The sequence below is a fragment of the Homarus americanus genome, unplaced genomic scaffold (assembly GCF_018991925.1).
Source record: "Homarus americanus isolate GMGI-L3 unplaced genomic scaffold, GMGI_Hamer_2.0 scaffold32583, whole genome shotgun sequence".
NCBI classification, from domain to species: domain Eukaryota; kingdom Metazoa; phylum Arthropoda; class Malacostraca; order Decapoda; family Nephropidae; genus Homarus; species Homarus americanus.
In genome coordinates this window covers 34,973,002-34,989,016 of record NW_024713129.1, presented here as the reverse complement: position 1 = coordinate 34,989,016, position 16,015 = coordinate 34,973,002, and the positions used below count along the sequence as shown (strand labels likewise).

At 43.6% G+C, this 16,015-nt stretch overlaps 1 protein-coding gene across 1 annotated transcript in view; it reads right to left on the bottom strand.

Annotated features, from left to right (window-relative positions):
* The window catches only part of LOC121870785, a 113,768-nt gene extending 99,320 nt beyond the window's left edge, over positions 1 to 14,448 (bottom strand). Inside the window, exons 1-2 of the mRNA XM_042372740.1 lie at positions 14,362 to 14,448; positions 12,889 to 12,990 (exon numbers count right to left, since the gene is read on the bottom strand). Of these exons, the coding sequence (XP_042228674.1) occupies positions 12,889 to 12,990; positions 14,362 to 14,448 (189 nt within the window). The remainder of the gene's footprint in view (positions 1 to 12,888; positions 12,991 to 14,361) is intronic.
* Positions 14,449 to 16,015: the final 1,567 nt, after the last annotated feature.

The window sequence follows — 16,015 nt, the reverse complement described above, 5'->3', positions numbered from 1 at the left end:
TACTTAAAATACAGGTTAATGCCTATCGACTGCATAAGGGTCATTTAGGCAAATAAGACTCCCGCTTAGAGTTAGACCCAGGACGGGGAGGTGTCTGTGGCCTCCAGTTCGTCCCTTGTCTGCCACACCCCAGGTGGGGGAGGGAGAGTTCTCCCTTCTCATAGCAGTGTTACATGGCCTCTGATGCCTAGAGCGGTGGATTAATTTCCATTTTCCCTGTAATTAGGGCAGGCGAAGGCGACACAGATATCGTAACAAGTGTTACAGAAAATGTGAATATTGTTGGGCATTATCATGAGTGTGGTGTGAATATGGCTTATGTGAGGTTCTGTTCTGGTGACTGGTTGCACAAAGCAAGAATGAGTAAATATTAGCTCACAGCCAGTATGAGCGAATCATGGTATTAAGCTGCAGGTTAACTTATTATATGTTTCTAAATAATAAAAAGTCCAGTCTTGCTAGCCACACAATTCCTCTTGCCCACCTCCACTCCTACCCTCTTCACCTCCCCTAGCCCGTCACCTTCCTCTCATACCGGTCCCCGGTCTCCCACTGCACGTCACGAGCGAATACTTCGGGCGCAGGTTCATACTCCCGTGGTTCACAACTCTCGGAGACGAGGATTGACAACGATGACTGTAATAGGTGGAAGTGTGGGAGGCTACACATGGGTGTTGTGATGTCGAAGGGAACTGTCTGTCAGGGTGGTAGGAAGCGCTGCTGTGTCTCAGCTTTGTACAGATGGTCTAGTCCAAACTTTTCTCATATGTGTAGCTGTAGTTTGAATGCATTCACATTCACCAGTTCCATGACTCATATATTCTAGCAGTTTCATGGAAACAGTGTTATCTGGATCACCACGCCGGAATTCCTAGTTCTTTCCTTATCTCAAGTAATTTAGTGTTCATTTGACAGCCTAGAATAATCCGGAGGGCTTTGTTTTTCATTTTTTTCAAGTTTGTCAACGCCTTTCCCGTCACTAAGGACCAGGGCTGGTGAGTGGTAATCTATCAGAGATCTTATATAGACTAGGTAGGTAAGTTGATTAAACAATTCTAATGGATGAAAGGAAGAAGGGAGGGGAGGAACATGTAGAAGGAATGTATGGAGAAGGGAGAGGGAAAGAGAGGAAATATATGGAGGGAAGGAGGGAGAAAAGGAGTGCATGGATTGAAGGAGGGAAACTGTGGAGGGAGGGAAGGAGGGAATATATAAATTTAGTTTGAAGGTCAGAAGCGGGAGCACTTTCAGCAGACACCAAAAACAATTTGGAGGCCTTTGAAATGTGGTGCAATAGGTGAATACTAAGAATAAGTTACACTGACAGGAAAACAAATGAAGAAGTACTAAGATTAGCAAAAGATTCAAGAGAAATACTTGAAATGTAAATAAAAATAAAAATTAGATACATTGGTCATATAATTAGGGATGAGGAATTAATAACAGAAATATTAATGGGCAAAGTTCAGGGTAGGAGGCCAAAGGAAGGCAGAGACTGGGATGGGTGAATGAAATTAAAAATTGGGTCGCCAGAGAGATACAAAGTTGTGGAGGATTGGTAAAAAAAAAAATTAGAACTTTTAGAGTGCAGGACTGTGGTCACCAACCCTCAAAAATGAGGACGAAACTCTGATTGATATATTGATTGACTGAGGGAGGTAGGGTATGAAAGGTGACAAAGGGAGAAAATCGTGAAGAGTGGGATAGAGGGAGTAAGGACAGAGAGAGAGAGATTTAGTGCCCAAAACCCACTGACTTATAAAGTCCTTTTAATTATAAACCATAACCCCTACAAAGTCCAGTTATAAATAAATAATATACAAGTCTGAGCGATTTATTGCTTAAGTCTCTATTGCCACATAAACATTTTTTATTATGACAAATTGTTGCTGACTAAATTAATCGTTACATGAAATAAATATTTATTTAAAAAGTGACTATTCTGATACATTTATTACCTAAAAATCAAGAAATTCATAGAATAGCAAGTTTAGCCATTTTCTTTTAGGTAATCCAGTAGTCCATGAAACAGCAATTTGGAGCTATTTATTTTCATAAAAACATTTCAGCATTAAATGCAATGCTATTCATCTCGAACCACTTAACCCCAGGTACTGCATTGATATGTTGGAAAGGAAATAACAGCAAAGAAAGACAGTGAAGCATAGAAACACAATCTTCAAATTTATTTAACTGCTACAAGACAAAAATGAAGCGATACATTTAAAACGAAGAATATATTGGATTTGCTTTTTATTTCGATCAGATTAATTGTGTACATCTAAGCCTTGTTATGCCTCTATGAAGGGATTTGTCAATAAATAGTGAATAAACTTGCGGATTAAATTTGAGGAGAAGTTGAGAGTTCTTATTTCAGTAATTGGTTAATTGTTCATTATTTTTATTTGTGTGTCTTGGTGAGCTGGCGTTCAGGTGTTTTCCAACCCTATTTTCGGAATAAGAATGAGGGGTTACATTGGGACGTTCACAATCCCTATTTTGAGAATATTATGATTTTGGTTTGGTAATAGAAATTATGGTTGGTTTAGGATGTGTAACAATTCCTATTTTGCGAGGATGTGGAATTAACTTTGGGATTCGAAATTGTGTTTAGATTTTGTATTTATAATTCTTATTTTCAGGATTACAAACTGGTTTAGATGAGGTTGTTTACAATCCCCATTTTAGAGGAATTATGAATATAATAAAGATTAAAAAGGAAATTTATACAGGAATACTGTATTTACAATCAACCTCTTGAGAAGATTAGGAATTGGCTTCGGCAGTAAAAATTGGATTTTAGTGAGATGTTCTAAACATGAAATTTATATTAGATAAAGTCATGTTGCTAAGATTTGGGACTCGATATATCTACTGTTGGAGGATTATTTTGCATATTTCCTGATTCAAAATTGGGAGAGACCCAATTATTCACCCAACCTTCATAGAGAGCGGACGTGCTGCGCGTCGCTCCCTGCTCAGTTCAAATTGCTGACCTTACGACTGTCGGCCATGTTTTTTACGTTGGGTTCGCTCTGGCTGCTTTATCTTGTAATTGTACATGGATATTATTATTCTTGAACACTGCGCTTCTTCCCTATCCTATCCATTCGCCTAGAGTCCCTGCTGTTTGGTAACGACGCGAACCCTGTGGGCAGAGCCACAAGGTGGGGCCCTCAGAGGGCTCCTGAGTCGAGACAGTAAGGGTGGCAACATTTTCTGTTAGGGATTCGGCAGTGCTTCATAACCTGTCACTGTTAGGTGGGAGGGCTTGGCTAGGCCCCCGTTAGGGGATTGTCTGTTCACTCTACTCCTAGACTCGCCCAGCAAGCGGACAGAAGGAGCAGCATCCATGGGGTTTAGCTGAGGTGGTCAGATTAGGTAGGATTTTCATGTATGTTACTGACCATGAAAAAAGTGAGAGCGAAGATCTCCGGAACCCCGCCCCAGGGGTCTCGGATAGGGCTAAAAAGGCTATTGAGCGACCTAAGGATGAGAATAAATAGACTTGTGGATCTGAGAGATGGTTACATCATCCTCACAGAAACAGATGAAGATGCTGATAAACTACTAAAGTCTGGTGCCATGGACAAAATGAAAACTAATAGCTACGAGGTCATTGTCCCACGGGAATAAGCAACTAAGCTCACCCTTGTATGTAAGAAGTTAAACAAAGATGCAGTGGAAAATAACACAGAAGAAATAAGAGATGAAATAGAAAAGCAAAACAATGTCAAGGTTGTGGAGGTGTATCCTATGTATGCCCATAATATAATCAAGGTTCGCTTTGCAGACACAACGGATGCAAAAAGAATGAAGGAAAAGGGGCTCTGTGCATATGGCACTTCCATCTCATCACACCAAATAGAATATGAAAAGTATACGCCCATACAACAATGTATGAAGTGCTATAAATACAATGACCACATGACCAAGAACTGCCCCATGCAAGGGGTCATATGCTCTGAGTGTTCATCTGATCAGCACTTCTACAAAGACTGACGTATCACCATAAAAAAGTGTGTTGCCTGCGAGGGTGACCACAGGACCTTCTCTGCCACCTGCCTGGTCAGGAAACAGGTACTTCAAGAAACAGAGAAGAAACTGACCGAAATAACCAAACAAAAAGAAACCAGGGAAATTTCTAACATCATAGAAAGGACCATTCAGTAGACAATCGTGGCTAACAGCCAAACCCGAAAAGACGCTCTGAAAGAAACTTAAGCAGACTCCCAAAACTCAAGATTGTCAGCGAGACCATGGAAGTCCTGCAAGCAGAGATAAGAACCATCAAGGACTCAATAAAACAGGCAGTTACTGAGTCACTGGGCGCCATGAGGGACGCAGTGGCGGAGAGCATCAGGAGCGTCTCCTCTCCACAGCTGGACGAGTCCAAAGCCACCACTATATACTTGTCTTACCTGCATGCCCATCACATGAACATGGTTCAGCCAGGTTCATTCTCGAAACACCTCAACGAGACACTAACCAGGAACAACATTGCACCTGTTGAAATAAGCGACAAAGTCCCTCTAAAAGAAATCCTGAAGGCAGTAACCCACTCAACGACTTATCGACGACCTCAACCCATGCCAGAAATAGACCATGACCTCCCTGACTTAGGCAAAAGTCAGTATAACCGTAGCCCCGACGTGGCCAGTCAGTCCCCCTGGGATCACAGCTCCAACGACACTGTAAATCTCCTTGACCCCAATACATGTACTCCCAGCGACGACAGTGACCATCTGACTGTAACCACAGTCAATGGTTGGAACCAGATGATGGCGACTTACTCCACAGAGGAACAAGACCCTCGAGCTGCAGCGTCAGTAGATTACTTCGACACGCAGGCCCAGGGCCTGAACACCTTCCTGTACACGAGTGACGAGAAGTTCGAGGGCGCACCATTAACTGACAAGCAGATGTCCGAAGGTTCTGCTAAGAAGTTCCGTACCCCTAGAAATGGCAGAAGCCGAGCAAACACTTCAAGCGACGCCCCAAGCTAAAGTCTCCGAAATGGCAGTCGTTAGCAGGATGAAAATTGTCCAACTTAATGTCCTATACTGGTCCCTTATTAGACGTAACGAACTGTCTAACTTATACTATCAATTAGACCCAGATATTCATTATGTTAAACAGTACTGGCATAAAGGACGAAAGTAAGCTGAAATTTTTTGGCTACACTGTATACCAGAGGGACATGACGGGTGAGCTGAACGATGGTGTCGCTGTGGCCATCAGGTAACGGCTGAGTCACAGAGTGTTGCCAGACTTCGAGGATTCACTTCTGGGAGTGCAGGTGGAGACAACTAGGGGGGACCTGTTATCATATGCACAATGTACCTACCTCCCAGACGTCCTTATTTACCCGAACAAGACCTCAACCAGTTGCTACGCCACAGAAAATAGGGGACTTTAATGCGCGCCACGCCATACTCTGACACGGTAATGAGAACAACGTCGGTGTGGCGCTGTATGACAACATCAGAAGGGGAAAACTGCAACACCTCGGGCCAGATTTCCCGACATTGATCAGGCGTGCCAGTGCCACAACACCCGACATAATCCTCACTAACAACGAGGCCGTCCTGAACAGGCACGTTACCGCCGGACCCATCAGTACCAGACCACCTGCTAACATCAGGTCAAACCTCAAACGGGCAGACTGGGACTCCTTCAAGGAGTCTCTCAGTCTCAAGCTGGGGAGAAACCTGGAAGAAGCCAGCCCCAATGACATCGACGACGCGGTCGAACAATGGTACACGGATGTGAAGACGGAGATGGACAACAACATCCCGACCACCACTCACAGGACCATTCCCCATCCTCACACTAGTCACCAGCTGAGGCAGCTCAGTGTCCAGTACGATCACGTGAGACAGCTAGCCAGTAACCGCGGGTGGACGCAGGAGCTGAGAGACCGGTACCGAGAGCTACAGACGGACATCCAGCACGAGAGCAAACGTCTACATGAACAAAAGTGGGCCGCCTTGGAGTGGGAGGCAGCCGACAATTACCGCGATTCTGCTGCATTCTGGAAAGGGATCAAGCGACTGATGGGTTTCACCTCTAGCACCGTCCCTTACCTGCTCGACCAAAACAACGTGAATATATTCGATGAGGAAAACCAAGAACAACTACATCGGCGATATTTACGGAAGATCTTTACCATTAGTGAACAGGAGAACGAGGACTTCGACAGGGAGTTTGAGGTCAGGTTTTAGGTCAGTTGCAGGACCATCAGCACCTGCTCCAGCCGCTCCCACGGACTGACTTCACTAGACTGGTGGACGAAAGCTACCTGACGGAGCGCATAGTTCCTGCAGATGTGTCAGCCATCATAAAAGGGTTTAAAAACAAATCTCCTGGGCAAAGCCACATTAACAAGAAGATCCTGACTCAACTCCCCGACAACATGATAGAGAGGCTTGCTCATATATGCAACGCCTGCCTTGCCTCTGGATATTTCTCTAAGATGTTCAAAATCGCCGTTATTCACCTCATACCAAAAGCAGGGAAGCCTCCAAACAAAGTCGAAAACTTTCGACCAATATCGCTGCTAGAGTTACCTGCCACAATCTTTGAAAAAATAGTAAACAAGCGGTTGCGGATGTATCTGGAGGACGAAGACGTGCATAATCCCCGCCAGTTCGGCTTCCGCCAGTACCAAGGCACATCCACCGCCATAGCCCAGGCCTACGAGCAGACCGTCAATGCCATGACTGGCCGCCTGCAGTGCAACATAGTACTGAGGGACGTCAGCAAGGCGTTTGACAAAGTTTGGCACGCAGGGCTGCAGTATAAGATCATACAACTGGGGCTACCCGAAAACCTGACGCACCTGCTGTGCAACTTCATTACGGACCGCAGAGCCAAAATCAAGTTGCAAAAACATTTTGGAGAAGAATTCTTACTTTCGAGCGGCGTGCCTCAGGGCTCTTGTCTCTCACCAACCCTTTACACGGCTGACCTGCCACCCCCAATCGTCAGCAGCGAGTACGTCATGTATGCCGACGATGTAACACAGAACGTCACCTGCCCATGAAGGTCCACGGCAAGGATGGCGCGATTCACTGCTTTGGCAATAGAGGGTATCTCGGAGTATGAAAATAAATGGAAAATAAAAACTAACAAAACAAAATTCGAGGTCATACCCATATCCAAATTCAAGCCGGCGCCATTGATGATCGACGAAGAAGAGATTGAGTACTCTAAACAAGGCAGGCTGCTCGGCCTCATCATTTCTCGGACGGGCATCATTTCCCACGTGAAGGACAGACTAAATAAAGCCAAAGTCGCAGCACCCAAATTGAAACGTTTTAAACTGATGCCTGAGAAGATACAAGTTCACCTGTATAAGATGCTGGTGAGGCCTGTGTTGGAGTACCCACATATACCACTCGTCACACTCGGGAAGACTAGAATACAACAACTACAGAGCTTCTAAAACAAGTGTTTGAGGTCAGCCACTGGCTTAGCGCCACCTTACCCGGAGACAGTGTAAACCATCCACCTAAGAAATAAAACAGAGGCCCTCAACGTCAGGTTCCATTGCCTAGGGAAGAAGGTTTGGGACAAGGGCTAGTAGAGTCTCAATCCAATACAAAGTCTACAACACCGACAACATGCTCCTTTTTTAAAACAACCTAATGAATGCTAAGTGGGATCTTGTCTATGCCTCCGACAACCCTAACGTGAACAGCTGTAACTTCTCTTGCATTTTCACTGCTTGCTTTGATAAATGCTTCCCGCTCAAGACTAAGTCAGTGAAAATTGTATTAATTTCCAAACCCTATATCACAAGCGAAATTATGATAATGATAAAGGAAAAACACAAACTCCAAAGGAAATTTGCAAAAAGAACCATAACTTTCGGTGATGCTTACCGAAGTATCAGAAATAGAGTAACTCAAGCAGTTAGAAACGCCAGACGTAACTATTATACAAATAAGCTCCAGTCAGCATCAGGCGACAGTAAGAAAACCTGGAATGTCATAAATTCTATTCAGAACAGGAACACTCAGCCTTCGGCCCCCCACTCAGCTTGTATAATAAATGATTCAGTTGTAATGGAACCCTCCCCTATTGCCAACCACTTCAATGAGTATTTTATTAATGTTGGCAAAAATCTTGCAGAGAGCATCCCAGATCACCATGGGGAATTTAGAGCCTACCTGCAAAACAGACAGCAAAATGAGCTGTTTCTCATCACCTGTCACAGCAGATGAATTACTGGCCATCATAAAAATGTCCAAAGATGTAGCAGCAGGCGAAGACAATATACCAATGAGCATCATTAAGAAAGTAGCCCACAAATTACAACCTGTTCTCCTACACATTTGTAACTCCTCCTTCACTAATGGTGTCTTTCCTGAAAAACTGAAAATTGCTAAAGTTCACCCAGCATATAAAAAATCTAGGGACAAAGGTCTCTTCAAGAATTACCGCCCCATATCAGTCCTCCCAGCCTTGAGTAAGATACTGGAAAAGCTAGCATGTAATAGACTAAATGCATTTTGCAATACCAATAACAGACTCCCAGTTTGGATTTAGAGCTAGAAGGTCGACTGAGAGTGCTCTGCTATCCTTTACTGATGACTTCTTAAATTCCTTTGATGACAGTCAGTTCACAGTCGGTATATTGTTGGACCTCTCTAAAGCCTTCGATACTGTCGACCATACCATCCTCCTTTCAAAACTTGAGCATCACGGCATTAGGGGCCTGTCTCACAATTGGTTTACCTCATGTCTGTCCAACAGGATGCAGTATGTCTGCTATAATAATCACCATTCTAAGTCCTCGCCAATCTTGTATGTAGTCCCCCAAGGTTCCATTCTCGGTCCAGTTCTGTTTTTGTTGTACATAAACGACATAGTCCCTCCAGCTCACTCATAAAATACAACTTATTTGCAGACGATAGTAGTCGATATGCCAGCAACTCAGACTTCTATTCCTTGATGAGAACTATGAACACTGAATTAGCTAAAGTCAGGAGCTGGGTAATACGTAATAAACTGACCTTAAACCTTGAGAAAACCCACTACACGATCTTTCACAGAAGGAAAAACTTACCCCCAGACTTGGACCCCTTGTACCTTGGTAATACACTCCTCAAAAGCGAACAAAATACTAAATTCCTCGGAGTTATTCTTGATGCGAAACTTAACTGGAGAAACCACATACAAGCCTTTCACAGTAAAGTCAATAAACAGTGTGGTATCCTGTATCACACTCGACAGTCACTCACTCTCACAGCAATGAAAGAAATCTATCGTGCTTGTCATACACTATGGGGAGCCTCTGGCTCTTCAAAAACACAATCTCTGGTTACTGCACAAAAGAGAGTTGTACGGACAATGACCTACTTGAAAAATACAGATCACACAAACAAGAAATTTGCTACATTGAAAATTTTAAAATTCAAAGATATTAACACCTACTGCTGTGCCCAATTCGTTTACAGATCTATCAATCACTTGCTTGACAATAATTATTTCCAGTTCCGGAATAATCAGAGATACAACTTAAGGCACCCAGAGCTACTAAGACCACCCCCCATGCGCTCCTCTCAGTCCCAGACCTCCATAAAATATCATGGTGTGAAGGTGTGGAACAACTTACCCCCACCCATCCGAGCAAAGACTACGCTCCCTTCCTTTAAATCATTTCTTAAAAAATATCTATTGGCTAAGTATTAATATTTCTTGTAACACCTACTATATTTACAGTACCTGCTTTTATTGTACCATCAAAACCGTTTTATCGGAAATTATCATGTAAATAGATAAGTAATTACCATTGCAATAAACATATTTGCCAACTAGTCATAATCCTGACAGCTCTGTCCTCTTGATCAACGTTATTACGATACAACCCATGTTGTACTGTATAAAAAAATACAAAAATAAATGAATAAATAAATAAAAAAATAAATAAATAAATAAGTAAATAAATAAATAAATATTGAAGTGATAACCGTGGTAACATTATGAGATGTTCTTATTACTACCATGCTATTGTACTATTCCAGATGATACTAAATGTTACATAATACTTCCTTGAGATAACTGTATAGTATATATCAGGTGCCTAAAAGAGAGCTCAGGTTCTCAACTGGCTCAGCCATGTTAATATTGTTATTATTATCCACTCTGTATCTGTGTTTTTCTGCCTAAATAAACTGTTTCAATTCAATTCACTTCAAGCTCCTGGACGACCCTCACAGCCCAGATTACCTACGCGGGGAAGACATCAAGGGAGGGAGACCCCACGCCTGGTGGCCCCGGAGTCTGCCCGCACTACAACAACCCAACCCGCGACCCATCTATGTCCGCCACAGTGATCCACTTTAGATTAAAACTTAGCTGATATAAATTCACATTTAACAAGTCACAATCTAGTGAGTCCATAACGTAATACAGTATAAGATTTTAATAAACTTGTAATTGTAAAATCAATCTAGTCATTGTCTACCACAGTAACCATTGTGCAACCTCATTCTAAATCCTAGATTAGCTTAGTTAGCCAACAAACTCTGTAATACTTAAAACAAGGGGTGTCGTCCCCCTCTGTTTAACATATTAAACTTCTTTTCCAACCTTTCCCCCCACGACTATATGTTGTGACTTCTCTATCCCTCATGTCTGGCTGTGCCTTGAGCCCCAGCATGCCTTCCATCCATTCCCCACCTTAACCAAAAAATAAAAATAAAATAAAAAATGATGAGACTGTAGGCTAGGAATTGGAAAGAAACCATGATGCTAGACGTCCCAATTTCTTGATGAACAGTGTTTTGCGAAATAAATAATTAGGTACAGTAGATATATTTGACTTTCAGATCAAAACAAGAATCAGGTTATTGACTGTTGGATAACAAACGAGGATAAAAACATCAGACTTTTAAGTTAAAATTTCGTAAGGATTAGAAAATTAGCTTCTCTATTCTAATAAAAAAAAAATAATATTCTCTAAGACCCAATGTTCAGGGTCTTACAATTTATTTTATAGTCCGTATTTTCATGACTATTGAAAAGTGTGTGTGTGTGTGTGTGTGTGTGTGTGTGTGTGTGTGTGAAGCAGGTAAGGTTTGGTACTGTACCTGGTGGTCCGACGGAAGGAGATCATCTCAGGTGTGAATGGACGAAGAACACAATTTCATCTACTCTCTCTCTGTCTCTCTCTCTCTCTCTCTCGTTTCCATTTCTTCATGGTCTCTATTTTCTTCATATCTGTTTTCTTCCCTGTCTCCATTTTCTACCTAGTTCCCCTTTTCTTTATAGTCCCCATTTTCTTCTTGGCTTCACCCTAGGCTTGGACCTAAGAGAGTTCCCCCTTTAACTCGTAGCCGGTGAGTTTCCATTTTCTCTCGGTGGACGGGACTCACTCACACACGCAAAACGATCACAATGCCCTCTCAGCCTCTCCCGCCGGTGAACGTAATAACAAAATGGCCCAGGAAAATGGCAGCGGGTGGAATGGATTTCTTGTGAAGGGGCTGAGATACCGAGAGACCTGCCACGGTGAGAGATGGAACGGGGGGAGACGAAGGAGAGAGATAACGGGAGAGGTGAGAGTGACTGACGGAGGGAGAGGGGTAGGGGAAGGTGGGGGGGATGAAGGTGGTCTTGGGGACAGGGGATGGAGGAGGGGAAAGAGAGAGGAGGGTGAAGGTGGTCTAGGAGTGAGGTGCAGGGAGAGGGGGAGTGAGAGAGAAAGAAGAGAGTGAGGGAGGTCTGAGGGAGAGAAAATTGATTTAGGAGACGAAGGACAGATGAGAGTGTGGAACGAAGGGAGAATGAAAGAAATAGGTGTGACTGATAGATGATGGAGAGGGACGACCTACAACCATCGAGGATGATCTTCAGCCGTCAAGAACGATCTTCAACTCACGAGAACAACCCCCAAGAGTTCGACCAAGAGTTCTCGAGGACGACCCACGAAGACAGGCAGAGTAGTGAGACACATAAACACGGGAACTGCTGCTGGAGGGAGAGAGGGAGGGAGGGAGGGAGGGAGGGAGGTAATGGAAAGAGAGATGGGAGTGAGAGAAGGGAGGGAAGGAGGGAGGGAGGATGGGAGGGATGGTACTCGTGTTTAATGATCAAACTTATGCTACACTTTACAATCGATAACACCATTATCTTTTTTTCCTCCTCCGTCTTACTCCTTTCTCTAAATCTCTTCCTCTGTCTTGGTCCTTAAATTAATTCTCTCTCTCTCTCTCTCTCTCTCTCTCTCTCTCTCTCTCTTTCTTGGTACTTCTATAATTAGGAACACTGTGTCTTATACGTCTCCTATGTACTTAACATCATTTCCTTCTCTCCTCTCCACACTACTCCCCTGTCTCCCTTTTTCCATCCTTCCCCTCCTCCCTCCCTCCCTCCTTATCTCCCTCTCACTCCCTCTCTCTCCTTTCAATCCCTCTACCTCACCATCTCTCACCCTCTCCACTCCTTCCTCCTCCCCATCTTCCTCCTCCTTTTTTCTTCCTTCCTTCTTCCTCTTCATCCGCCTTCTCCCTCCTCGTCCTTCTCTTTTCCCTCTCGCTCACATCATCCTCATCCTCCTTTTTCTCCTCATTAACCTCCTCCTCCTTCTACTCATTTGCATCCCCTCCTCCTGCTCCTCCTCTTCTTCCTCCACTTGTTCATCACTCATCCCTTGGTACTCTTGACTATCCTCCTTTGTACTAATGACTCTCCCCTGGTACTCATCACTTACCCCTAGTACTCATCACTCATCCCCTGGTACTCATCACTCATCCCTTGGTACTCTTGACTATCCTCTTTGTACTAATGACTCACCCCTGGTACTCATCACTCACCCCTGGTACTCATCACTCACCCTCCTGGTACTCATCACTCATCCTCCTGGTACTCATCACTCACCTGCTGGTGCCTGACGTGGGAGACGGAGTACCTGGAGTCGTGGGAGTACACCTGGCCGCCTGCCGTCAGCAGCTGGTCCTCGTCCCTCTTGAGCCACGTCACCTGCCAGAGAACACCAGCCGTTAGGAGACACGCAGAGTGAGTGGGGGAGATGGAGTTAGAGTGGGTGGGAAGGGGTTGTAAGGGATTGATAGTGAGTACGGAAGGGATTGGGAGGGTCTAAGAGGGAGTGGGAATGGGGTGGGAGGGTATAAGATGGAGTTGGAGGAGAGGGTTCGAGGAATTGATAGGGAGTGGAAGTGAGTGAGCATTGAATGGGAGAGAGTGGGGTGGTATGAGAAGAACTGGGGTGGGGTAAAATAAGGAGTGGAAAGGAGTGGGAGTAAGAGGAAGGCAGTGGGAGTGATTGGGAAGATATGGAAGAAGGTAGTGGGGGGGGGGGAGTAAAAGCAAGTTGAAAGGAGTGTGAGTGAATGGGATTAACACGGGAGAATGGTAGGGGTAGGATTCAGTATTCATTAGTAGGATAGATTGGGAGGGAGTGAGTGTAGGCTGAGGGAGACGGTGGGAGTGCGAGAAATTGGAAGGTAGAGGGAGTAGGGGAGAGTTGGAGTGAGTAGGAATGAGTGAGATATAGTAGGAGTGTGTATAAAATGAGTGGGTGGGAGGGAGTGGGGTGAATCGGAATGAGTGGGGTAGGTCAGAGTGAGAGGGAGAGAGTTAGAAGGCACCAGCCGCAAGGAGATGAGTAAATGTTGGTACTACAACTTAATACGAGTAGGAAGGTGTGGAATTTGATTTTGTTTTAAATTTTGCCACTTACAGCAGCTAGTTTGTTGTGCACCCAATACTCATCCTGTGAGCGGTAGCATAAAAGGATTACAGAGTAGAGGTCACAAAGGGTGTGGACAACAGACCCCGAGTCGTCAAGATATTATGTTGCAGGGTATTTCAAATACATTGTTTGTTTAGTTCTGTAAACAGAGGGTGACTTATTCGCAACTGCGTGAGTACAGCAGTGTGAGGCAATATGGCTGGCCACACACTTTGTTATTCATATTTGCGTGAGAGGTATTCAAGCACATTGTGTGTTTGGTTCTATACATGGGAAATTATATAGCTACTGAATATAAACAAGTGAATACAATCTTAATATGTGAGATATCTTGCCATTTAAGATAAAGTGTTGTGCCATTTGACATACAGTGTGCTTGAACCTGTCAAGGACGTAGTGTTCGAGTGTGTGGCCATATGTTTGGCCACACACTTCACATTTAGTCTTATTCACATCTGCTTGAGGGATATACTGCCAGGGGTACTTATACCCTAACCCTAGTCTAGCGGTTACAACATCTTGTAATCTAGTGATCTTGTTACTAGATACATCACATCATGGTAAACAATGGATTGACTGTTTCCTGTTTGCACTTGTCTGCTTGCGTCTAATTCATCAACAAGTTCTTTCTCGATTACTGTTTTAAGGGTTCTTTTTAACAGACAAAAATTTTTCTCATCAATGTTTTTGTGAGACGCGATTTTGGCGAGGGCATCAACTGTCATGTTTTTTAAGGCCTATGTGAGAGGGGATCGACAACAGTTTGACAAGGTACGCATAATTGTGTCTGACTTCAGAAGGAAGCGCGTACCAACTTAAGCTGAGGGAGTCAAGGGGAAGGGGGGGGGGATGGAGTGGAGACTTAGAGTGAGTGGGAGAGAGTAGAGGAGCACGAATGACGAGCAGGTGTTGGAGAATGCGAGGGTGTGGGAATGATTAGTAATAAGTAAGATTAGATGGGAGGGAGAAGAAAAATGAGTGGGAAGAAAATAAGGGTAAGCAGGAAGAAAAGGGGAGTGAGTGGGAGGTTAATAAGCGTGTGTGACTGAGTGGATAATGAGAGGCAGGTATGGATATGTAAGAAGGAGAGGACAGGGTAAGAGGGGAGTGTGTAATTAGGAGACTCTTACTCTTGTCTCTCGTAAGGGTCACCCTGTGGAAAGGTGAGGGTATAGGGAAAGGGGAACGCTCATTAAGGGATAGTAGGTGGTGGGGGAGGACGATGATGAGAGACAACTGAGACAACTGCAAATTATACACACACACACACACACACACACACACACACACACAGACACACACACACATACACTAATACTTATTTTGTTGTCACTCGGAATCGAGTATGACGATCATCCAGCTATGGTGCAATGATATAAGTTACTAAGAGTATCACCTTCGTGAGGCTGATACGGGATCGACAGGGCCGTGCAGAGGTGTTGCACGTATGGAGGGCTACATCTAGTGCGGTAGGGGGCGGCGCCAGTGTCCTTCCGGTGCTTGCGCTTTTCTGACCCTGTGTGCAGTCGGGCTAACTCGAAAGTATTGACACCTTATCGTGTGCTACTCTTCCAAGCGTTACGGTGTGGAGTGATCGTCTCACAGATGAGGGGGTCTATTAGCAATTTTTCAGGTTTGTCCTAAAACTATGCGTGTATCTTTTCCGTTGTCCGCCAGCAATACGTTTACCATTCGTTGGTCGGTAGCGTTCCCTAGTCCCACTCAGTAGGTCGAGGGTTCGATTCCTGGCTGGTAAGGTGTTGATTGTATATATATATATATATATATATATATATATATATATATATATATATATATATATATATATATATATATATATATATATATATATATATATATATATATATATATATATATATATATATATATATATATATATATATATATATATATATATATATATATATATATATATATATATATATATATATATATATATATATATATATATATATTAGCAGAATCGCCGCCCTCCGGGCGGCTCATCCGGTAGGACGCCACCCTCCGGGAGGCTCCACATTCTCTCACCGTTCAATCCCCAAAACTTCTTCTTCCATCAATAGTTCATTACCTGTGTATGTAAGATCCGCCATGTTTTTCACTACAACGGTACAGCAAAGTATATTTTTTTAGCATTAAACTGTTATTATTTCAATGTCTAATCATCACTACATAAAACACCACCCATCATCACTACATATAACATCATCCATCATCACTACATATAACACCATCCATCATCACTATATATAACACCATCCATCATCACTA